The 25831-nt window shown below is 40.3% G+C and overlaps 1 protein-coding gene across 1 annotated transcript in view; it reads left to right on the top strand.

Annotated features, from left to right (window-relative positions):
• Positions 1 to 25831, top strand: part of SI (sucrase-isomaltase) — a 169651-nt gene that overhangs the window by 61499 nt on the left and 82321 nt on the right. The window contains exons 22-27 of the mRNA XM_061637223.1: positions 4750 to 4799; positions 9638 to 9805; positions 12036 to 12185; positions 13869 to 14075; positions 16300 to 16454; positions 25310 to 25478. Of these exons, the coding sequence (XP_061493207.1) occupies positions 4750 to 4799; positions 9638 to 9805; positions 12036 to 12185; positions 13869 to 14075; positions 16300 to 16454; positions 25310 to 25478 (899 nt within the window). The remainder of the gene's footprint in view (positions 1 to 4749; positions 4800 to 9637; positions 9806 to 12035; positions 12186 to 13868; positions 14076 to 16299; positions 16455 to 25309; positions 25479 to 25831) is intronic.

Below are 25831 nucleotides of genomic sequence, written 5' to 3'. Positions count from 1 at the left end.
GAAACCGTTCTGCATGTGACAAACATGGTTGGAAGAGAAATTACATCCCTATATAAAATACAGCTGTATGCAAATAGCCTCTTGAAATTCTCCATCTTATTTGTGGCAGAGAAAGTGGAGAATCCATTTCTCTGAATTTCTCTACAGACAGTGAGAAATTCTCCGGCACTTTCTTGGGGGAATGGAACTAAATATTACCAGTGGCAGTAGCAGAGATCCTTTCTTTTCTTTTAAAAAAGGGTTTTGTTTGTTACTACTGCATGTGGTTGCAGCAACAACTGTGTTAGCAGCCTGGCCACCATTTTTCATACTCAGGAATGCCCCAACCCTAGTGTCGTCCCAGGACATTACCATGGAAAATATTCAGAACAAGTTTTGCAAGTGGCCTTCTTATTCTAGGGTGGGTGAGAAAAAGAAAAATCTCAAAAGAAAAATTATCAAGAAAAAATGCCTTCTGAGAAATTTCAGCTGAGGTCAAGTATATCTAGATTAGTGTCACCCCATGCAAACAATTAGTAAAAATAAAGATCCCAAAGTTTTTAAGAGCAGGGGAACATTTTGCAAAGGTTCTTAGAGATGTTCTGTAGGTACCATTATGTGCATGCTCAAATATTTCTGCATGTACACCGTAGATATTCGGACTTCCTTATCTGATCACGGTACCATTGAGATTTCCTGAGTTTCAACAACAGCTTGTTGGGGGATAAGAAAGAACTCTGCCCTAGGAAGGACATTATGCTCCACTGCCTGTGCAGAATACAACTTTATTTTTGACAGCTGTTTTGCAGTATTTTCTAAAGGTTTGGACAATAACAGTTACACATTTTGCCTCTTGAAATATGATTCCTTTTTTTCTTCATAAAGAAAAAAATACACAAACTTTCAGACAATCTTCAGTCATTTAAATCTGGTAAAAGCCTGGGCTGCTGTAAAAAATGTAACAAACTATAATTTGGCTGACAATTTCTGTAAACAGTGAACGCCTTGAGTAGTTGCTGACTGCTACAACAGGGGTCACCAACCCGTTATCCACAGTGCCATGGCACCTGTGAAGGCCTTCAATGGTTCCACATTCAGATAGCTCAAGGTCTGAGCTTTCATTTAAAAAATATGTCTCTAGCCGTCCTGGAAAGAAAGTTATGGCGCAAAATGTGCAGGTAACCTTCTAAGCGATTTATGTGAAATGAGCCAGCCTGGCTGCTCCTGCCTGTCAGTGTTATTAGCCATTGAGTAAAGTCAGAGCTATGATCAATAAGTGAGTTGTTTGGTCACCAGGGAATTGCAGTCCCTGGGGTCCTTAACAGCTACTGTTTTGTCCTCCCCTTTTAGTACATTTTTCCTGCTTTTATCTTTTTTTTCCTAGTCTTTGGAATCTCCCTAGTTTGCCTTTCCTTTTCCCTAGCAACCAGGATGCATCTTTCCTATGCTGGGTTCACCTGAGATAAGATACTCCCTAGAAGTTATTTTCTGTAAATACTACTACACAATAAACATGGAAGAATGCTAAAGAGCCCCCCTCCCTGCAAAAGGAAAATGTGAAAACTTTTCAAAGAGACTTAGGCATATCTCCTGCTTTGCAGGATCGAAAGACCAGGGACTCATTAAGAATTCACTGTCTGGCAAACTTACAGTGCACTGGTATACTGTACATTCCTACTCAGAAATAAGTCTCTTTGTGTTTAATGGGGCTTACTTCCAAGTATGTGGGTACAAGATGGTAGCCTAAGCTTAAGTTGAGCATTGGCATTGGGGAAAAGCAGTTCTTAGGCAGTTTGGCAGGCAGAAATTCAATACGTCAAGCTTTTTCTAGTATGGAAATACAATTATGGAAAAAGATTCACCATGAGTACTCTCTAATTTTTGCATTGGACTCAGGTAATGTATATCCTTGCTTTGGCTTGGCTGGCCACATCTTGATTGAGGGGGAACTTCCCAATTCATTCTCCCCCACACAAGCCACAAGACATTGGGTGTGTGCTCCATTTAAGTCTCATAGGAGATCTTTTCCCTGCCCCAGGGTCTCAGAGCCCTTTAGGATGAACCTACAACCTAAAGGTGTCCTGGGTGCTGTCTTGCTGATTTAATTCACCACCCTGCACTGACATTGTGCCCAACCTACTGAGCTGATTTCACTTCCACAAATTCCATTCAGAAGTAGTATAGAGTAGGCGAGAAACTCCACTAGCAACCACTGTTAAAAATCTACAGTGTCTTCTCTGAGGGTACATAGAAAGCTGCCTTATACCAGGTCAGACTATTGGTCCATCTAGCTCAGTATTGCCTTCAGTGACTGGCAGTAGCTGTCTAGGGTTTCAGGCAGGAGTCTCTCTCAGCCCTACCTGGAAATGGGGAGGGGGGGTTGAACTCAGGACCGTCTGCATGCAAGGCAGATGCTCTACCACTGAGCGATGTCCCTTCCCCCAGGTGGGTTGATACCATGAAGAGCTTTAAGAGTGAAGCAGGTTTATGTAACCCTGTTGGTTCCACCCATAGTGACTAGTGTCCTGACAAAGTGTGTGCCCACTTGTTGGCACGAGGTCCTGCTTTCATCCGGGAGGGAATGCAATGACTTTCTTTCCCCATCCCACCTGTTTTTGCTAGGCTCACGGGGAGGACAAACACTGTTTTCTTCTTGACACAACATAGCAAACTTCAGCTTAAAGGTTTTGTCCCCAGTACCTAAGGGTTATTACTTGTTTTATATTTCAAGTTTTATACTTCATGAAACATGTTTTGTATTTCAAAGAAATTGTCATGGCTAATATTTCTAGAGAAGGAAGAGTCAACTTCTACATCTTTCCTTCTCAAGAGCATCTCTGTCCCCCAGAGGAATGTAGGAAGTGACCTTATACCGAGTAAAGCAATTGGTCTATCTAGCTCAGTAGTGACTGGTAGTGACTTTCAGACAGGGGACATTATCAACCCTACCTGGAGGTGCTGGGGATTAAGACCTTCTGCGCAAGGCAGATCCTCTGCCTCTGAGCCACCGCCCTTATTTCTTACACATGGTAATCTTTTTCCCGCTTTTACTTACAAGTAAAATTGCTGGCAAACTTTTTTCCACGTTGATTAAGATTTGGTTGGGAGTTAGAATTGCCTGGAGATTTTCTGTAGTTGTGCCATCCCTCAATTAAAATAAATGGAAAATCCCTTAAAGGTGCAGGAACTCAATATCCAGATTGGCGTTCTTGTACCTGAAAGGAAGCACTGGATTAGGGGCATACTTTTTTTTTCTGTCCAGGGTCTATATCTTCTGCTACGCATGTGCACACACAAACACACACGCCCTTATTAACAGATGTTACTGTAGGAAAAGGTACTGTCTGTTTTGTAACACTGATGCTCTGGGACTGAAATGCAGTGCAACTCCAAAGACTGTGAATTCCTTTGACAGACATACAGTTTATTAAGCCTTTTTCCCCTTCTACAGCGCTGTGGTGTTTTGAAATTTTGAACTTTGAAAATATGAGAGTGGGAGTGAAATGTCACAAGAGCAGCAAATCCCTCATGTAACCTCAGGATATTAGAATGTCACAATAAATGGTAAATTATTCAGTACATGCTTTCCCCTTATTTTTCTCCTCCTCAGAGCAGTGACTACATCTGTGTTGATGCAGAGTTGTCAGCTGACCGAAACAAAAATGGCTTTGGCCTCCTCTTGTGCCTTTTAACAGCAGCTTGATCTGAGGAAATCTGAAAGTTTGGTGTATAGCAAACTGATGTTAAAACTCCCTTGTAGATCAAAAGCTGACAACCCTAGTGAGCCCTAACATATGATACACAGAGATAAATTGCAGGTCTGTAACAGCATTCATGATATCTCTGTAAGGACCATGTGGTAGGAGCTGCCATGTCCTCCTGTCCTGGACATCATAATCCTGGATTGGATTTGGGCTGCTCCCAGGGGGCAAGACAGCCAGAACCACCACTGACATTGGCAAGGGAGAGGGCAACTACATCAAGACCCCTCCAGTGAGGATTCAAACTGCCATCAAGTCAACTGTCAAGGGAAAAAAACATAGTCGGCCTGACATTAGAATTATTTCTGGATACATTATATGAATAAGAACAATTTGCTATTATTTAGATCTCTTTGATCCAGAATTTGTCAGAGTGAAGGAACTGGTGAAGGAGAGTTCTCCAGATGTGTTGAGCTTAATAAATAGTCCATCACCAGTGACTGTGGACCATGTGCCCTTTTTGTTTCCTATCTTGGTGCTCCCCCCATTCTTTTTTAATTTTTATTTTTTGGCTAGGTCCTTATGCGGCGAAAATGGCATCCATACACAAAGAGGCATCAGCAGGTTTAGGAGAACCCCAGGCTTTTCAGAAGTACTTAAAAAAAGATGAAAGCCCTAGAAGAGAGGGGGCAAAAACAGCTCAAAAAAGACCAAGCATGTTCACTGGGAAAGAATCTTACTATTATGGGATGGAATACCATGAGAATGGGGGATAGAATGGAGTATCCCTGAAGAGGCATAGTTGGCTGGCTGACATCCTATTCGGCAGTACTTCATACTGCAACATTTTGTTGCAGGTTCCACTTCATGCTATTCCATATTTATTTGGTTATCCATTGCGTTGCTTTTCAGGTGTCTTCCAGCAGGAAAGGAGAATTTTGAAAAGCTGATAACCGATTTTATCCTTGTACAGAAAACAATTCTGCAGTGTAATTTAGCTAGTGTTGTGATTAATTTTGTCTTGTCACACATTATTTAACAATTGAAAATTTATTTCCTTATATTTTAGATACAGTGGCAAAAGGAACCTACCTCTTATATCAATTTAATGTCTCTAATGTAAGTATATTTTCATTAGCATTCGAGATTTAATGAAATAACTCACAAAATTGTCATCTGGTTTTTCCTCTGTGAATTTTGCTATCAAATATTATCGCAGAGTCCCCAAAATACTCAAATATTTGCCAAATGCTCACCAAATATTTGATATCCGATCATGTCCTATAACAATTGTGTTAAATATTGTATGTAACAGAATAAGACTTGAAATCAGAGCAATTCTTTATGGCTAACAGCATATGAAAGTTTACATCTGATGCCATCCAAACCTATCAAAACATGATGATACGTCCAAAGCGCTCACTATGAATTTGAAATTTCCTGTTTATAATCTGAGCTGTGAAGTTGGAAATGCTGGAAAATTCTGAATTTCTGCAAATGTTCTTTTCAGCCTTGGGCTGCAATCGAATACACACTTACCTGTGAGTAAGTCCCACTGAACCCAATAGAGCTTACTTCTGAGTAGACATGTACGAGATTGCAGCCTCAATCAGCAGCTACTTTTCAAGCACTTGCCTGTTGTTTGTGTTTCACCACCTAATGTGTGGTTTCTTCTGATGTTAATGAATAAACACATACCATTCTATTTTTTGTTGACACCAAAGAAGTTTATATTCTTGAACATTAAAACTGTGGGTCTGTAGATTTGCTTTTGTACTGCTGTTGCTTTGTGAGCTGCTATGGCTTTATTTTTTAGTCTGAGTTTTTTTGTGCTTAGTGGCTGCTACTGGAAGTTTCTGAATTTGCTTATAACTTGTGCTAGTTCATGCTGTGCTGCTGTATGCTTTTATCTGCTGCCTTGCCTTGTTTAAAAGTGAAATTGTATTTTAATATTTAATTATTTTGTGACCTGCCTTGAATGTTACTTTTAGTAGAAACGCGGTAAAAATATTTTCAAAGTAACTAGAGTGACAATAATGCCAGTGAATTGCCATCCATCATGTCTACATTGTGGGAGCAAATGAATTTATTGTCTTCATAACACACGGGTATATGGATAGGGATAGATTTAGTGACCACTTACCCTCCCCAACTGTCCCATTTTGCTTGGAACAACCCCAATTTTATTAACAAATTTCCCAGGATTCACTGCCACAGGAAACTTTTGATTTTGTTAAAGGAGTCCATTTTCAACCTCATTTTCTGTCAAGCCCACTTTGCTTTTAACTCCTATTACATGTCTCTCAGTTCCATTAGATCCCATTACAGGCTCTTCTACTTTAGCTATTATTGATCCCAGTTGGTGCTTTGCCCTTTTCGTCTGCCTTCTTCCCTACTCTAGTCGTCACCACTCTTTTCCCTTTCCCCAGCCTAGCCCAAGATATTTTGGCACACACACACACACACTCCATAGACAGAAGCTAACTAGCCTGGGAGGTGCACCTTGCTTCAGTACTGCCAATGATACAGGATGGTATCCAGTGTTAGTTCTGTTCTTAGACCCATTAAAGTTAATAGGTATGCCTAATTTAGCTTCATTAATTTCACTGAGTCTACTCTGAGTAGGACTTAGTTGAATGCATCCCACAGTGTCCACCACTGTTGTCCTCAGGTGCAAGTCCTCAACTTAGGGGATGCAGAGTATGCCACATGCTAGGAATGGGAGAGAAATTGGATTCAGTTCACATTTAAAGCCAAACCTCCCTAATTCATATTTACTGAAAGAAGATGTGAACTGAAACACAACCACCCTTTGAAATCCGAACTTAGCCAATTTTTGCAATGCACTTCTCCAGGCAAGTAACGTGTACAAAAATGCATATATTCGTGAAAATAACTTACAAAAAATTCATCGTGTTAGGAAATTGATTTGTAAAAATGTGTATATTTGGTAAAATTGCATGCAAAACATGTGCATTAAAAGAAATCCACACTAAAATGTGGATCATGAGGATTTTTTAAAAGAAAAATCACAGTGGTGTAGAAATGTGGAGAACCAACCTTAAGAATGGAAAAATTAGGAATGGAGAGAAATTGAAACAGATATTCATCTTGGCCTGTAACACACAGCTCTGTCTCTTGACAGAGGGAGACAGCCAGGGGAACTGAAAAGGAAGGGCCAGGGGACTGTCATCACTGCCCTTCCATATACCTCAGTATCAACTGCCTGAAGCAGACGTCTCCCTCTGCCTAATGGTGGGGCTGGCCTTATTTATCTATTTTATTTATTTATTAAGCTTGTATACCGCCCCATAGCCGAAGCTCTCTGGGTGGTTTACAATAACTAAAAACAAATACAATTTAAAATGTGTCTTTTAAAAAACAATTTAAAACACAATTTAAAAATTTTAAACGATATAGAACACATGCTAAAATGCCTGGGAGAAGAGGAAAGTCTTGACCTGGCGCCGAAAAGATAACAGTGTTGGTGCCAGGCGCACCTCATCAAAAAGATCATTCCATAATTTGGGGGCCACCACTGAGAAGGCCCTCTGCCTTGTTGCCATTATCCGAGCTTCCCTTATCCTTTCCCAAGCTGAAGCTCCATGCTGAGTATTATTCCTCAACCTTCCTTGCTCCCTTGTCCTCATCACCAGTAATTTTCCTCAATGTCTTGGCATTTCTTCCCCTCATTGTCAAATCCTACTTCCTTTCCCACTGCCATTTTCTCTGCAAACCAGAACTTCTATCCCTTCTTACTCTTTTAAAAATTATTATTCCTACTATATCTACCTGGTTTTTCTCTTAGTGTTACCGATTCTTCAACGCCCGCCCACCCCCTTTTGGCTGCATCACAGTTTGTAATCAATTAGCCAGTCTGAAATGGGAAGCCACCCAAGATTGCTTCATCCACTTGGTTTGCAGCTTTCCTAAATAAACATGCCTGTTTTATATATGTTCTAAATAAATATGCACGGGGTCATCCTTCAAATGACACAAGAGCTGAACAAATTCAATGTCTGGAAAGGAAAAGATCATAAATAAAGGAGGCTGGAACCCATCCGGGTGTGGGTGGAAAGTTCAGCTCTCCTTTTTTCCTGATCTTTCACTTCTGATGTGAGAACTTAGTTCAATAGTTAATGGAATTGTTGCCTTGTTAAACAAGTTTGTGTAGCTCACTTACGCTGTGCTATTTTTTCCCCTCTGTTTGTGTTACTGATATATGTGTGGTGGGTCTGGCATTGAAGGGTCAATTGTGTCTTGGATGAAGGCTTGCTGCCAAAGAAAAGTTGGGCAAGCCTGCTTGTATAGCAGTATCTGTTTCCAAACTGAAGATCCTGCCCCGACTCTGTTTATTTCCTTCTAACATTCGTCATCTGGGGATTTTGTTTTTTAAAAAATCTTAGTGTAAAGTGTGACTTTCTCTATGTGGCATTGCCACATTCTATGACGACAGTTTTCTTTGTTCGAGCCAGCAATTTTGTTGGACAAGTGCTTGCTGGGGAGACGTGCTTTCTGTTTGCATTTGGACTAATTTCCAGTAGGACAATGGGTGCACATGCCTTCCTTGACACTGTGCCAGGATTTGAATTTGGGGAAAACGTGGGCAGGTGGAGCTAAAGTCTCTCTAGACTGGGATGAATGACTAACACTCCCTTGGCAAAAGAGTGTGTGCCTCTGTACACTGACAGCATTCTTGCCGTTATGGGGGGAAGAGAACTGCTGCTGGTTACCCTTGTAAGTATTGCTCTCTTCTATTTCCCCCCCTCTTTCCTCTCAGACTAGTTGCCTAAACTTTGTAGGCTGGCTTGCAATGGGCCTTTCTCTGATGGGACAATGGCACACATTGCATGATACTCTGATGTGCCTCAAGGCACACTATCTTCTGCCAAGGAAGTGTTTATTGTTAATCCCAGAAATGTACAGTAATGCTGTACTTACGACTAAACTTCTAAAACATATCTTAAGTGCTTAGGCTGCAATCCAAAGCTCCTTTGTGCTGGGCTCAGAGGAGGGGTTGGATTGGGCAGAGGTCTTATCCCCAGCCCTGCTCACCTCCACCCTTCACAAGTTCCTCCCACCAAATGGGGAGATGAGGCATAACAGCACCAGTGGGCCTGAAATGGGGGCATTCTGGGGAGTGAGCTGGCATAGAATCTCCTGGATTGTGAGTTCACCCCACTGCTGTCACTTGATGGCACTGCTAAGGTTGAAGAGAGTTGTAGTTCAGCAACAGGTAGAGACCAAAGTTTCCCTGCACCTGCTTTAGTGAATCACTTATTTTGTAATAGCTAGATTTCATGCAAAGAAAACTGAAGTTTTCCCTTTTCCCAAAAATATGTCAATCATATTGCACTTAAAATCAGTAAAATGCAAACAAAGAGTTAAGATTTGCTTTTGTATTATAGGACTTCGGCCTTAAGAGTAGGAATGGAAAGATCTGTCAGTATTGGCTGTCTTAGTTTCTCATTTTTCCAATCTGAAATTCAGTTCTCCACATTTCTGCAGGAATTTGCCATTTTTTAAAAAAAATCATGAAAATTCTCTAACATTTTAGTGTGAATTTCTCCTAATAAACACATTTTTGTGGGCAGTTTTGACTAATGTGCACATTATTGCAAGCAATTTCTTATCATATAATGCATATTTGTATGTTTTTTTCACTCGTATATTGATTTTTATGCACACTTTCCCCTAGCATATGCACTTTTGTAAACATTGTTTGGTTGGCAAACTGCACTGCAAAATTTAAATAGTGCAAATTTCGAAGGATGGCTATGTTTCAGTTCTCACATTGTTTTAGAAAGTGTGAATTTGATAAATTGGGCTTGAAATGAGAACTGAATCAAATCCCCATTTAAAAGTAATAATAGAAAATCATAGAAATGGATAATGTATTCCTTTTTTGTCACAAGATTTCTATAATAATATTGTCTGTATACCTTGTTGTTTTTCAGAATATCTTAACTATGGATGTGACACACAATGCCTATACAGATCCAAATAATTTAACATTTGAGGAAATCAAAATCCTTGGATTGCCCCTTGAGCCTACAGAAGTGACAGCGATTTCAAACACTGGGGTTCAAGATAATCTCACTGTCAGTTACAGTGCCGCAGATAAGGTAAATGTAACTGATCATTTTAATAAATCTCCAGAAGTGGTACACTTTGCCGTATGGATAAGGCTAAAGATGACTAGATAAAGGTTAAAGATGAATAGATAAAGGAACACTAAATGTAGCTATGTGTCTTCATTGGAAGCATTGTTGAATCCTGGCAGCCCAACAAAATGTTATGTCGGATCTCATAAAAAAATAGTTGCTCTCCTAGTTCCTCCATTCTTTTTAAATGTCTAGTGATAAATTATCACTTGCCTAACATCAGTGGATCCTGTGTTTGTCCATGACACTCCACTGGCTGCTGCTGGAGGAGGGATTAGGGGTATAGGGAACTCAGAACCTCATGTGGACATCAGGACATGGAATAGCTTCCCTGAAACCTTAACTCTCTAAAAAGATGCTCTAAAAACAAAACTGTAGAAAGCCCCATGTACACTGACAGAGGTGCAGGCTTCTTTGAAGAAAGGGTTTTAGTGTGGTATGACTATGTGACCATGAAGTGTCAAGTGGGTGGTGTGGTGCTATAGAGCCACCCTAACAACACCTACATCATTACTGCTTAGCTAGATGGGGTAGGGCAGAGTGGCAAGGTTAGTACTGCACAGGGGCACCAGCGCATTCAGCCTAGTGCTCTTGCCAGTGTGTTCACACAGCTCTAAACACACCACTGCCTTGCCCTGCCCTTGAACCATCCAGGTAAGCAGCAGTAACGGCAGTGTTGGGAGGTCAGTTCTGCAGCAATGCCCTACTGTACTGACTGCTCCCAGCCACACGGTCTTTCCAGGAATAACTGTTGGTTAGGAATCCTTTCTTCAAAGAGTCCTGCACCACTGTGAACCTGTTTTAAAGGGGAGATCCTTCAGCCACCTTACTGACTTCATAAAGTAAGCACATGCATACAACATGGTCTCTTGATTGTTCCAAAGCTTTCACTCTCTTTGCAAAAGAGTCAGAGAAAAAGCCTTCCAACAGAGTGCAAACATTGGGGACGGGGGGAGAGCAGGCTTGGTACAACGCTACGTAGAATATAATGGGGGCCACTTGAACTGGTACTCAGAAATGTTTAAAATGGACCTCTAGAACAAATGAGAAGAATGGACTGTTCTAATGCAAAGGTAAACACATGCAGTCAACAGAGATCCAAAAAATCAAAGGTTTTGGAATATGGGTAAGTTCTCATATAATTTAGAGGGAGCAAAACCTGGGTTTGATCTAGACATCAGGATTATCCCTATCACACTGTCACATAGCAGACTGACACATGCCCTAGAGATTTGTTTTCATGATTTCATCCTTAATCTTTTATGGCATTCCAGACTGTGCCAGTGGAGTTCTTTGAGGAGTCTTATAAGACCCTGACAGCTCAATATCTTTGTATACATGATTCATATTTTGATTTACTTTACAGTCCATTTGCACACAGTGCACAACGTTCTGGTTGGATGCTGGGCCTCCAAATGCTAATGGCCAGATGTCTAATGTGTGGTCATTAGTCTCAACACAGCTTCTCACTTAATATTTCATACCTGGGATATAAATGATAGTTGTTCCACCACCCTCAGCTGCCCAAAGGTCTCTGGCTCCTTCAAATAACTTTCCTTCTACCCAACAGTGTGTCCATTTGAAATGATTGATTCTGCATTATCCATAGTGTATCCATTTGCTGGTGGTCCCAGCAAAGGGGGAAGTATCCACACCTACCCAATGACATTATGGGTGGGCTTATATCAAGATCTCAATCACCGCTTCCTCTTTCATTCACCTGGGGCATGTACAGGGAGGGAAAGGCATGGACAACCTAATCCAGGAGAGGGTTTTCAAATGTGTATAAAAAAAAATGCATCCACTCCTGTGGATAGAAGAATCTAGATTGAAAGCAGCACATTGAGGACGAGCATGAATGATTCCAGAATGGGGGAAAATACCCTACATTTTTGTGCTACAAATGGGCTAGTGTGTACGCAGTCTTAGACTGTAACCCCCATTAAACAGGGGCCTTTCTTTTTATGATTTATAAAGGGACCAGGCACAACAATGATGAGACAGATATACTCCAGTCTGTATCTACATTGGATTTGAAATTCTTTTAATTTTTTATTGTTTATATTTTAAATATGTTTTTATTTGTTTATTTCTCTTTGGGATGTTTCATGGAAAGAAATTCATGAAATAAATAAGTACAGTTTTACATATGCACTGTTTACAAGCTGGATTTTGCTTTTAATTTTCACAGGTTGCCCATATCACAGGTCTTCGGCTCCAGCTGGGGGAAACACACAAAATCTCCTGGAAGCAGGTCTTCAGAGACAGTGACAAATTTGATTGTCATCCTGAGCCTGGTGCAACAGAAGCAAGCTGCCTAAGCCTTGGCTGTAAATGGAATGTAAGCAATGCATATACCCATGTGTGCTTTTGATGCTTAGAAGTGTGCTGACTTAGTGTACTTATCTAAATTATTTCCATTGTACTCACAGTCATGGGCCTGGGTCTAAAGGTATCTTCATATATCACGCCTATCAATCTTCCTTATACTTTCTCAACCTCTTGCTGCATTTTTCTTGGATCTTATTTATTACTTTAAAAAAAAGCACAATGGCCCTAAGCATTTCAGTGATGTGGAGACAGCATTGTGAAATAAATGTAGAAAGTGAGTCCAGCAACAAAAAGTTGAAATGTAAAGCATACTCCTGGTCAGGGTTCTAGCCAGCCATTTCTTCCAAACAGGGCATTCCCTTCCTTGCCCCTCCTGTGTTCCTTTTGTGTTTCCCAAATGTCACTCAACATTCCATGGCCGCTAAGCATGCTCAATTATCATCAGGTTGTTCTTTGTAGGTTCTTGCCTCTTTAGGTTGTTGATGTTGTTTTGGTTGTTCTTCAAACTTTGGAGTTCCCTCTTGTTTCCACATAACCCAGTTTTGGCTACAGCCCGGTTAGCACTCGCCACCTTGTTCTTATTAGAAGGGGTGATGGTTATTTTTCCAGGCTTTATTCATTCTCTGAGGCCCAGTTCACGCATCACTATGGTGACATATCTTGTGATGGGGCAATTAACACATTCACACTATTCCCAGCTAGTATGGGATGGAGAGGAACCAGAAAACAGTGCAGGTTGTGATAGGAACCTGTTGACTGCTCAGTGATCCTGACAAGATGTCTGTTTGAGATGGACTTAAAAGTAGACTTTAGAAGCAACCAAATATTTATGTGGAAGAACACTCACCTGAATGAATATCATTCTGTTTCCCACCTAATCGGCACATAACCACTACAGCTAAGCACATTTAATGCATTTGGATGAGATCCAGCTAAAGGTTTGCTTACTGGATTCCTTTTCAATTAAGCCCATGCTGAACTGTCTCCAACTGAGAGAAACACAATGGGTTTCTTTCTATTCACACCTCTGCCACTAAACTGCATACAAGTTACTCAGAATCTACCATATAATTTCCCTAATGTAGCATAGCAGCTATGGGTCAAAGTAGGGGCAACTCTGGGATACAAGCAATCAGACTCCCCCAATGAGAGCCACAGAATCTGCAAACCTGATAAAAATAGACTTGGCGGGATATCTAACATTAACAAAGGGTTCTTAAAAATAAATTTAAAAATATTTGCCACTGGAATTCATCAGAATGAATTATGGCTTCCAATTCCTTTTGATTCAATGAATTGTGCTCAGTTCCATGGGAAATTACAATTTCCATTCATCCCAGTGGCAAAGCATGCTCTTGGGCATCTAGGCCTTAAGACCGAGGACTAGAAGGCCTCTTCTCTCCCCAACCAGCCATCTCTGCTGAAGGTCCTGTTCCTCTGGTTCATAATGTACTTTTGGAAAGGGGTGCACTTCTAGAAGGACAGGGGTGAGCTCCCCAATCATGGTCTCCCTTGAGCTTTCTTTGAAATGTCCCACATTTTTTTCCAGAGTTCTTGGAGTAAGTTCAGAAAACCCCCCTGAGCTAATTATAATATGAATTGGGAAGGACTTGTCCATTACTAAAATTGGCTAATTCCTTCTATCTGCCTTGCATTCTATGTGCTACATCTATCTATCTGTATTTTCTTTCAGACTAGCACTTCTCAAGGTTCCCCATACTGTTACTATCCTTCCAATAATGGTTATACTGTTGAACAAATTCAGTATACACCTTCCGGTTTGACAGTAAACCTTGGCAGAGGCCCTGGAACTGCTAGACATCTCAAAGTGCCTGCAACACCCATCGACACACTTCGCTTGGAGGTGAAATATCACGAGAATAACATGCTTCAATTTAAGGTAAATTCATTACAAAAACTGCTGTTAGTTGTCTTGAAACCATCTGCCTGTGACTTTTACATCAATGGCAAAATATTTTTTAATTTGTCCCACTAGTTATAAGTTGACAAAGCTGTTGTAACTGTGTTGGTTCCAAAATATAAAAGAAAAAAATATAGTTCCATAGTACCATCAAAATGTGGCTGATGGTATTATCCATCAAGGACTTTGATCCTTATGGAGCTATTTATCTGATTCTAACTACACAGAGGCCTGTATAGCATTACATATTCTCTCATCAATAGACCATTGTAATAAAAAAGTGTTTCTTCAAAGTTGCACTTAGCCATAATTTCATCCAGGTTAAATAGTTTGAATAAGTACAAGTGGGTAAATTTGATACATTTAATGCACACAAGCTTTTATTTACTTACTATATTGATATCCCTCTTTTGTTCAGTCATGGAACACAATGTGTTATACATTGATTACTCCAGGTGTGACTGTATCCAGCCTCTGACCAGTCACAGTCTTGCTAACTTCAACAAGGTGGTTACAAGGTCTGAAAACTCTTGGGCCATGCCAAGACCTGAGGACATGGATTCAAGAATGAGAAGACAAGACATAAGGCCTATAAATGTAAATGACCTGCCACTAGGAATGGGGGAGAAATGTAGTTCATCTCACCTTTTAATGTCATCCTACTTTAATTTACAAGTCCCAAAACAATATGCAAATTGAGACAGCTAGCCTTTGGAATTCACATTAATGCAAATTTGTGACACAGTTCTCTAAAAAAAGTGTACAAAATGTATATATTTGTGAAAATATACAAAATGCATAGCATATTATTATAGAAAATGGCTTGCAAAGGTGTGTATGTTGGGCAAACTTGCATACATACACAATATGTATATTAGGAGAAATGCACACTAAAATTCTGATAAATTTTGAAGGCTTCATAGCAAAGTGATGCATAAATGTGGCAAACTAAACTTGATTGGAAAAATGAGAAACTGTAGGGACTCATCCATCCCTACCTGCAACAACATAGATTCTTGCTCTAGTTAGTTTCTAACTCCCATTGCCAATCTATGAACCATATGAGTTTGGATGGTGAATAACCTCACCTTTGCCTGCCTCATCTCATATTGGGATGACACAATCCTGCCTCTGAGCTCAAGAGCCACCACAAGAGCTTTTCATGGTTCTTCCCAACCACACGCATACCCAACTTGACCCCAATGTATGAACCATCTGGAAAGCTGGTCTAGGAAAGTCCCATCCATCTCCCAAGTGATGCCTCTGGGTGTTCACCAGCATTCCATACTTTGTCTTCACTACATGCTGTGACCTAATGATGCTTAGGGAAATTCATCATCCAGCATTGCAGAGCAACGTAGCCAAAAATAAGACTCTATCCCTATAGCCAATTAGGGCCAAAGTGCCTGCGTGTAAATCCTAGTTGCTTCCTGTGGCTACTGGCTAGTAGCTGCCCCCACTAACAGCCTTGCACAAGGCTGTCTCCACAGCCACCCACAATATGGGGGGAGAGGTGAAATGGAAAAGGACAGAATTCTTTTTGTGGGTCAGTAAATTTTGTGGGTATCTTCAGGGTTTGTTATCTGAGTAATCTTGTCTCATACACTATAAGGACCTCTACAGTTCAGGAAGTCTTGTACTTTTGCAGCTGCAAGGGAACCTACACTTACCAGCCACACACGCAGTGTAAAGCAGACCTGCACAACTCGCGACCCACTAAGCCAAATGCGACACAGCAGGGGCTCAATTGGACTCTAATTATTGCTGCTTGCTTAGGACTGCAAAGTGGTCAAGCAGCTGACAAGTCACAATATGTGGTTGGTTGGCTGTGTCCAGCTTGATTGAATGCAAGTTATTCAGGTCAGGTCTAAAGTCACAGCATCGTCATCAGAATATATAAGTTCTACTTGGTCTAGTGACTTCTCTTGCTTCAGCAGATTATTCCTTCAGACTGAATGAATGGCATGAGATGGTTCTAGCTGATGCTAAAATAGTCTTACATCAACAGTTCTCTTTAACTTTTTAAAAGCCCAATTATGTTGTGACCTTTTTCTTCCTTGGCTCCTCATAAAAGAAAATGGACAATTCTGTTGTTTTAAGAGCGATTTCCTATTATTCCCATGGGAGGGGAGGGGAATTCCACTGTTACAACATATATAGTATGTGACATTGTTCTAAGTAGAATACCCATTCCTCTTTGCAGATCTATGATTACATTAACAAAAGGTATGAGGTTCCAGTGCCACTGAACCTCCCCAACACACCTGCAAGTACCCATGAGAACCGCCTCTATGATGTGGCAATTCAGAACAATCCATTTGGTATCCAAGTTCGGCGCAGAAGCACTGGGACGGTGATGTAAGCGAATGTTTTACACAATAGGCAGTGCATATAATGGTGGATTAAACCATGTTGTTATAAGTGTTATTACAAATATTAGTTTAGCTTCTCCTGCCAAATGGCACAGTGATATAGGCCAGGTGCAGGGGAACCTTTGGCCTTCCAGACGTTGCTGAACTACAACTCCCATCAGCCCTAGCAAGCATGGCCAATAGCCAGGGATGATGGGAGTTGTAATTCAGCAATATCTAGAGGGCCAAAGGTCCCCCACATGTGATACATTATTCTGACAGTTTATATACTACTCAGTTCCAATCTTTTCTAAGAGGAGTTCATCTGCAAACAGTGTATCCCCACAATCATATTTAATCATAAGAATCCAGGGTTGTTTTCTCAAAAATCAGCACACACTAGCTACATTCATTTAAGAGGTTTTTATACTGCTTTTGTAGGACTTGATTGTTAACTATCTCAGAGTATTGGACTCCACATATCCAATTGCCCATTGATTTTTATCATAGATGCTTCTTTTTCCCTTGAAAGAGTGTGAAAAAGCCACTTTATACCATATTATTACCATGACAGCTGGCATGCATTATATCCCCTCTTCAGGTTCCTCACACCCTTTAAGACAATGGAGAAAATCCTCCTCTAACCACCAGCCTCTTTGTAAAAATAAAATAGTCAGACCCTGCTAAGAAGTTACTTTAATGCACACAAACTGCCTGAATGGGAAATAATATCATCACCCAGAGTCTTATGTTTACTTCTCCTCTCAATTGTTTATGTTATAAAATAGATAAGGCAGCCTATTCACATTATTTACAACCACAAGGATGAATGTACAAAATCTCTTATGGTTTTACAGCAAGACGTAGAATGGTTATGAATTTTCCTAATGATATATAATTAATGCCTCACTTTTCTCCTCAGAATTTATTGTCAAGCTGAACTGCTCTCAGGTTCCCCCCCCCTCTTTTTTACAAAAACACAAAACATCATATATATAGTGCATACAAATTACATTATCCACTTCTCAAAGGAAAGACAGTAGTTCATAATAAAGGAAAAACACACAAATTGTAATATTGTATCCTGGAATTTACTGTTCCAGAATGCAACAAATAAAATCCACTTTCTCATAAATCTGTCAGAGTTTGTCTCTCCCGGATTCTTCAAAATGCAGGTTAATTTGCACAATGTGCCAAATTTCCAAATATCCGGTTGTCTCCATTCTAAAACCTTACAGACAATCCTAAGGCACCAGCATTCTTGTTCCCTATGGAAAAGTTTGAGAAAATGCCTTGGGAGTTTTACCAAAGCAGTCGTGACCTCTGTAATACCTGCTAGCCATGTGCAGTTAATTTGGACTCTAGAGATTGCTACATAAAATACAAATGTGAAATAGATATTGCTAACTTTTCTTTGTGCTAGTTGAAGGGTTTCTTATTGTGTTGTAAACAAACTATTACACCTCAGGTTTTTGCCCTTCTCAGTCACAGTCAAAAATGAAGTGCAGGCCTTTGCATTATATGACCTTAAACAAACATACCTAAACTGCTGATGTAGGTCTGAGTGAGTTTCTTGTTTTTGAAACATTGTATGCATATGGACAATGTGATAAACCTAGCTCATTATCATGATGGAAGTGATCCATCATAAACCTTGGTCTTACGTACTCCCTTCCCTCTTCTCCTCCAAGAGAGATTGTGAAGAGGAGATTGGAACCTTTTGCTTGCATTATCGGTTAATCACCGTTTCACATTATATGTGAATCCTAAACTGTGGTTATTCTTAACTATGGTTGTCGAAAGAAGCTAGTCTTATAACCCATTCTTTGGACTTTGCTTGTTTCAAACAACCCATAGAAAAGACTTTGCTTGTTTCAAAGAAACCATAGAAAAGATTAACCACAGTTTGTTGGATTTAGAGAAATTGACTCCATTTAACTCTGATTAACCAAAAATGGAAGGAAACTTATCCAAACAGCTCCTTATGGTTGTGTCAAAGAGGAGACATGTGAATGCAGCCATTGTGTGTATTCTACAGACAACAGGAGAGGCTTTTAAAAAAGAAATTGTTAAAATAATGGACTCTCATTTCAGCCACCTGATAGAGATTGGGGGTGGGAACATTACTACTATTGGGGGGGATCTCGAGAGGAACATTCTCAAGAATTCATTTGCACTTTGAATATGATTGACTGACCAGCAAAATGTGAACGTTATTCTTAAAACTCAGTTTAGAAGGGAGGGGGAAATCTGATGGCTTATTGCCTGTATCACCAATCTTCCCACATAAAGTCTCAAGACAGTATGCAACAATATTAAAATTCATATCAAAACATTAAAATGCAAGGAGAAAATCCAACTGAAAGACTAAGGCAGAGATAAAATTATAACATACTGAGAAACAAGCCCAGACAAAGCCCGGGGAGAAGAAATGTGTTTTTAAGATACCTTTGTTGTTGTTATGTGCCTTCAAGTCGATTACGACTTATGGCAACCCTATGAATCAGCGACCTCCAAGAGCATCTGTCATGAACCACCCTGCTCAGATCTTGTAAGTTCAGGTCTGTGGCTTCCTTTATGGAATCAATCCATCTCTTGTTTGGCCTTCCTCTTTTTCTACTCCCTGCTGTTTTTCCCAGCATTATTGTCTTTTCTAGTGTTTTCTAGTGTTTAAGATACCTAAATGTCATTAATGTGTGTGTTTGCCTAAACTCAGAGGGAAGGTTGTTCCATAGCATGGGCACCACCACAGAAAAGGCCTTCCCTCTAGTGAAACTCCCAGAAAGTGCTTTCCTTCGGAGACACTTCAGGTCAGAGTCAGAGACTGTTTTGATTTTTACTTTTTTCCTTGCCATTCAAATAAAGAGGAGGAAAGCTTATAAAGATGGTCTCCTAAAGGCACTGTTGAATTTATTGTTTCAAAACATGATTCTGCACATCTATTTTTTTAAAAAAAATCTGCATGCAAAAATAATGTACAATGAGTTACACATATACCTTTTTCACAGAAAAGGCATGTGCTTCCAGACTAGCTATGGATAGTTTGGCAACTCTTTGTCTTCAGTTGTCATCAGATTACCTACATCCATTACTTTACTGTGCATTGTAGGGGAAGGAGAACTAAACATACTCTTGACAAACACCCGTTCACAAAGCTGTGTTTGCCAAAGTAATGAAAATACAGTGGTGGGAGCAGCAGAAATTTGGTCAGAAAGGAGGGTAGCTTAGCCCATCTCACACCTATAATGTCTCCCTTACAAATCTCTCTTGCATTTTTTTTTGCCTCAGCCTAGCTTACTTCCAGTTTTTGAAACTGAGGGGAAAATAGAAAAGGCTGGAGGGAGTGTTTGCAGGGTAGAATTGGTGGACAGAGAAAAGGCTGAATTCCCCTACTTATATTCACTAGACCCTTCCCCAGTCACATGGAGTTAAGAACCCTGTGCGGTTTCACATATGTTTTAGTTCCACCTACATACACCTTGCAGAAGTCTTGGGCTATTCAACTCTCACAGAAGTCAATGGGATTTTGTCATCCTTACTGTGCACAAGATTGCTGCATATGGTATGGCTGTAAAGGACCACTTAAGGGTCACATCCACACCATAAATTTAAAGCACATTGCTTTCCCACAAAGAATCCTGGGAACTCTAGCTTGCTAAGGGTGCTGGGAATTGTAAATCCGTGAGGGGTAGAGCCTCTGTGAGGGAAAAGGCCATAGCTCAGTGGTACAGCACTCACTTTGCATGCAGAAGGTCCCAGGTTCAATTTCCACCATCTCTAACTAGGGCTGGGAAAGAATCCTGCCTCCAACTCTGGGGAGGCGCTGCTAGTCACTGTAGATATTACTGAACTAGATAGAGCAATGGTTCTGACTCAGTATAAGGCAGATTCCTACATTCCTATGTAGTACAACTCCCACAATTATTTGAGGGAAACTATGTGCTTTAAATGTGTGTTAATATTATTTAATTGTATGGTGTGGATGTGACCTAAGTGTATTAGCGCGCTTCAGTGTGTCTAGTAGATTTTGATGCCCACTCCAGCCCCCCTTTGAACAGCAAGGTTTTATGTCAGATCCAGTAGTGTTGTGGCAAATTCAGAAGTCACTTCATCATAGTCACAGCCATGCCCCTCTCCCTTTTTTGCTGAATGAGATGCTTGCTAATGCCCTCTCCCACAATAACAGACATCCCTAGGAGCCAATCAGCATGAAAGGGGAATGTGTTAGCTACTGAAAAGAATCTTCTCAGTGGTTGACTCAGCTCCTTTCACTCTGATTGGCTCCAACCAGCAGGAAAGAACAAGGAAGCATGTTAGAAGACTCTTCTGAATGGCTAACACATTCCCCTTTGATAGGGATTGGCTCATAGGATGCTGGACACATGGGAACCCTGCTGGGTACCTGTTCCCCAAAAAGCAAAGGGTGTAAGACCCCCTGAGACCCCAGATGACCACACACCTGGTCAGATCATAAACTGCTTTTGAAAGTATTCTCAGTTTTAAAGATGTTTACAGTGTGGCATGCAGGACAGCTGTTCAAGAAGCACATGTCCACAGCTCCCTTTTATGGAAAGAATTAATACACCCTTTACAAACCTGTTGCACTCCAGATGTTTTGGACTCCAGCTCCTATCGGCCCCAGCTAGTACTTGGTTCTTGGGATCCTTGTAAAAAAAATAAATAAGCACAGCCGTTAAGAATAAATGTCCATCTTAGTAATGAAAGCCCGGTCCTTTTGTAACTGTAATTGTTTGTAATGGATACACCCTGATCCATTTAACATTTTATACTTACCATGTACAAAATACATGGTATCTCTTCGATTATATTCCTTAGGTCAAGACCTCAAGAGGGAAAACTGGAAAGAGACACTTGTTCTTGTCTCAAGTCTGAATATCTGAAGTACAAAACAGAATGACAATTCAGGGGTGCCATACAAAGCTTAAAGAAAAGGATGATGAAAAATCAAGTTATTTTTCCCCAGAAGTGAACTTTTAGCTTCCAAGACTCTTATAATCCATCAGAAAGAGGCTTGAAAGTGTAGGTAGAAATCCCACATTTAATTTGCTCATGGCAAGTTTGCTCATCAGTATGTACCACTGACTACCATGGGGCTTACTCCTAAATGTGCATAGTACTGTAATTTATTTATTTATTTATTGAATTTATTAGTCACCCATCTGGCTGGTTATCCAGCCACTCTGGGTGATGTACAAAATAGACATACAAATATATTAGACATTAAAAATCTGAAAACAATGATAATAAAATCTAGCCCACCCCAAAAGCCTGCCTGAAGAGCCAGGTCTTCAAGGCCCAGCGGAAGCTCATCATAGAAGGGGCATGGTGGAGATCTTTTGGGAGGGAGTTCCACAGGGTGGGGGCCACAATTGAAAAAGCCCTCTCCCTAGTCCTCACCAGTCTGGCTGTTTTGACTGATGGAATGGAGAGAAGGTCATTATGCTTGTTTACTCAGAAGTAGAGATAGAAGGATCTGCCCATTTCGGGTTTCTCAGTTCATTATTTTTTCAGTCTTAAACTCAGTTCCCCACATTTCTTCAGTGATCTGCATTTTTTTTAAAAAAAATCCTCATGAAAAGTCTTTAGCATTTTAGTGCGAATTTCTCCTAACACATTTTTATACAGTTTTGACTAATGAACACATTTTTGCAAGCAATTTCTCCTAATATAATGCATTTTGTATGTTATTGTCTTTCATAAACTGATTTTTATGCACACCTCCCACTAATATATGTATTTTTAAAACATTGGTTGAAGAACTGAATCATGAAAGGTGGACACTTGTGAATTTCAAAGGATGGCTGTGTTTCAGTTCTCATATCTTTTTGGAAAGTGCAGATTTCATAGATTTGGCTTTAAATGAGAACTGAATCAAACATCTCACCTGTCCCTACTCAGAAGTAAGCCTCAATGAATAATTCACAGTAATTAGTGACATTGTTTGAAGAATTAACTTTCCTTAGATTAGAGTAGAGGTGAAATTGTGTTATATTAGGGGAAAATTATTTCAAAATGTGAATATTAGTCAAATGCATATAAAAATGTACTTATTAGGAGAAGTTCGCATTGGCAGAACAATCCTTCATTGAGGAAGCTGGTGTAACTTAAACCAGCTAAAGTTATGTTAGCTTAAAGTATGCTAAATCCTACCTCCATTCAGGAGCCTGTGGGAGAGGAGAATGTTGGCTCAGCCAGCAGCCTTTTTCCTGGCTTAATTTATACCAGGCCTGGAAGTCACATGACCAAGCTATAGAGATGTAGGAGATGGCATAAGTCCCCTTCCCCTTGGTCCTGCTCTGCCACACCCCTGGAATGCCCCTTTTCTGGAACTTGCACTGGCTTAACTTTTGTCAGTCTTGGATGAGTCAGCTGAGCCAGGAAGGCTGGGGTTTTGCAGGCTGACCCACAGCTAAGCCAGGATGAGGGAGTTACATTGGTATAGCCTGGCTGAGCTGGCCAGAGCTCCACTGTATCCTAAATCCCCTCAGCCTGTTGTAGGATTGAACCCTAAAATGCTGATTAATTTCCATGTTCGTTTTTTTAAATCACAAATTGCTTTGGAAATGTGGAGACCTGAATTCAAGATTGGAAAAATAAGAAATGTAGAAAAAAGAAATTGATAGATTTGCCCATCCCTAGGTTTGAGGAAGACTCCTGTGTATATTAGGCTGTGTCTTAATAGTTTTCACATATTTTATAAAATTGAAATTTAGCCCCATGACACACAGGGGACTGGCTGTCTAAAATTTGAGACAGATACTGGTGAGAGGATCTGCAGGGTTTGGTGTAGAATGGAGGTGAGGGTTTAGATACAGCTGGAAAAGGTTGCAAAGACCACTTAATCGATTTAAGTTTAGGTATGCTAGTTTTCAAAGAACAGGTAAACTGAGAGAACATTACTGTTTTGTGGTTAAAATCCCTAGAAGTATTCCGTTTTCCTATAAGCTTTTGAGTAAACACTGTGTGAATTGGAATATTCACTCTGCTTCTTTTAGGATCAGCAGGAAATAGGCTGAGCTTAGTTTAGCTTTTCCTCTCCATACCTGTCATCTCAAATGATCAGATAGCACAGAGAGACAAGCATGACACTAAGCAAAGAAGAGAAGCACAGATGTATTATAGATCATCAAAGCCTTTTCATCGCCACCAGTGCTTAAAATATTTCCCTCACAGATTGCAAATGATTGTTTCTGATTGTTCCCCTTATGCAACAGCTCATCATTTTAAATTATATATATATAACATACACACAGACACACATATATAAACACACACATATAACACACACACACACACACACACACACACACACATATATATATATGTTGATGTATGTATCACCCTAGACCCACCCCAGACCACTGTTTTAAGAACTGTTAAAATTAGAAGTACTGGTAAAATACTTGATGGGATTCCTGATGTTTGTCACCATCAATTTTTAGGCAGATCTGTTTCTGTGATATGATTCCCCAAAGCTTTGATCTGCTGGGAACATTCCTTACAACAGAACATAGGAGATGAGTGAAATCACAGGTCTGCAGGCTATTGGTGTATCTGGAGCCCCCATGATTTTAATACTATGCCTAGGAATGCTCTGCCCCCTTGGAGCCCTTAACACTCATTATGTTCTGTGAACCTAAGCCCCTGCACTGGAGAAAGTGTCTGAACACAGAATCTAAAAGAGGGCTATTCTAAGGCAGATGTAGCCAATGTGGCACCATCCTGAATCTGAAAGGCTATAACTCCCATAATCCCTGACCATTGTCCAAGTTGGTTGGGGGTGGGGTTGATGGGAAGTAGAGCCCAACAGCATCTGGATGGCACCAGGTTGGCTATCCCGGTCAAGGGTTGATCTCCACACAACTTGATCAAGCCTCACCATGGATCAGTGAAGTTCAAGTAAAATTGAATAGCATAGGAGTACTCCAGGACTACACTGAAGTCTTTTCTCAGATCAGGAATACCCAAAGCAGAAGAGGTGTCATCATCTCCCACACACCCCATTGTTAATCAACTGATGTTGCTTGTATGTTGCATTTTGTTTTAATATCCTGGGGGGAAAGTTTTGTGTTTTATTGTTGGAATGAGTAATATGTAAATTTATAAAAATCAAATAGGTAAAAGACTGAGCCAAACAAATGAAGCCAACACATATTTGCTCTCTGCACTGGATGAATCACATTTTAATGAAATATTTAGTATGGAATCATGGCCTAATAAGAGATGGTGCATCACACAATAAGTGTTTTAGAACTGCACTGTCCTTCACTGCAGCCTCATGCTCTGTGGTACTGCAGTGGCATCTTGAGCTGATCTAAGATGTCATGCTAGCATAGAGCTATAGGTGGACACTGCTTCAGCTACTGTACAATATTTGACATAGTCTCATTATGCCAGACAGAAGTGTGGTGTCAGGGGCGTGGGAAGAAGACTGAAGGCAAGCTCTGTGCCACTTGAAAGGTACTGTGGAGGCCACAGAGAAAGCTGTATCAGTGCAAGTCTGCAAACTAATATTTAATAGTGGCATTTCTTTAAAAAAAACCCAAGTAATTTGCAGCATAACAGGGGAGCCTTGACCATCTTTACCACTAATAGCATATTCTAGAAACCTTCTTGAATAAACTGTGCCCTGCTCTATCATAGCTGGTAAGTGCATATTTTTATATAATCTCAAAGGTGTGTTTTTAAAAAAATCACTGATATTGAGAGCCACAATATCTGCTGATCAGCAATCACATTTCTTTTTTTCTTTGCCCTGCAAATGATCTGAAAACTTCATATATCAGTATCACCTATTTTGCTATGCTTTTCACTGGAAACTGGCTAATCTTTTGATTACAGTTGGGACTCCCAGTTACCTGGCTTCATCTTCAGTGACATGTTCATCCAGATTTCCACGCGCCTACCCTCTCCATATGTATATGGGTTTGGTGAAACAGAGCATGCTCAATTCTATCAGGAAATGAATTGGCATACTTGGGGGATGTTTGCAAGAGATCAATCTCCTGGAGTGAGTTCATTCTTTACTATATTATAACTTTCAAATAAAAATATAGTGGGTTGGATCTAGAATAAATTAGTTGCACTAAAGTCCCACTGAAATTAATACAAATATTTAGGCCAAAAATATATCAGTGGATTGGATCTAGAATAAATTAGTTGCACTAAAGTTCCACTGAAATTAATTCAAATATTTAGGCCACAATCCAACATACCACTTCCACCAGGCTGTGCGTGGGGGAGGGGGGTTGGACTGAGTGGAGGCATTCCTCCACTTGCTTTGCTTTCTGCTGGCTGTCAAACATGCAGAAAGCCCCCACATGGAGCATTCTGAGGGTGAAGGTGGGGCCGAGATGCCCAGGG

This window comes from Rhineura floridana, chromosome 7 (assembly GCF_030035675.1).
Source record: "Rhineura floridana isolate rRhiFlo1 chromosome 7, rRhiFlo1.hap2, whole genome shotgun sequence".
NCBI lineage: Eukaryota > Metazoa > Chordata > Lepidosauria > Squamata > Rhineuridae > Rhineura > Rhineura floridana.
Note: the sequence above shows the minus strand (reverse complement) of the source record. Positions and strands in the feature narration are given on the sequence as shown.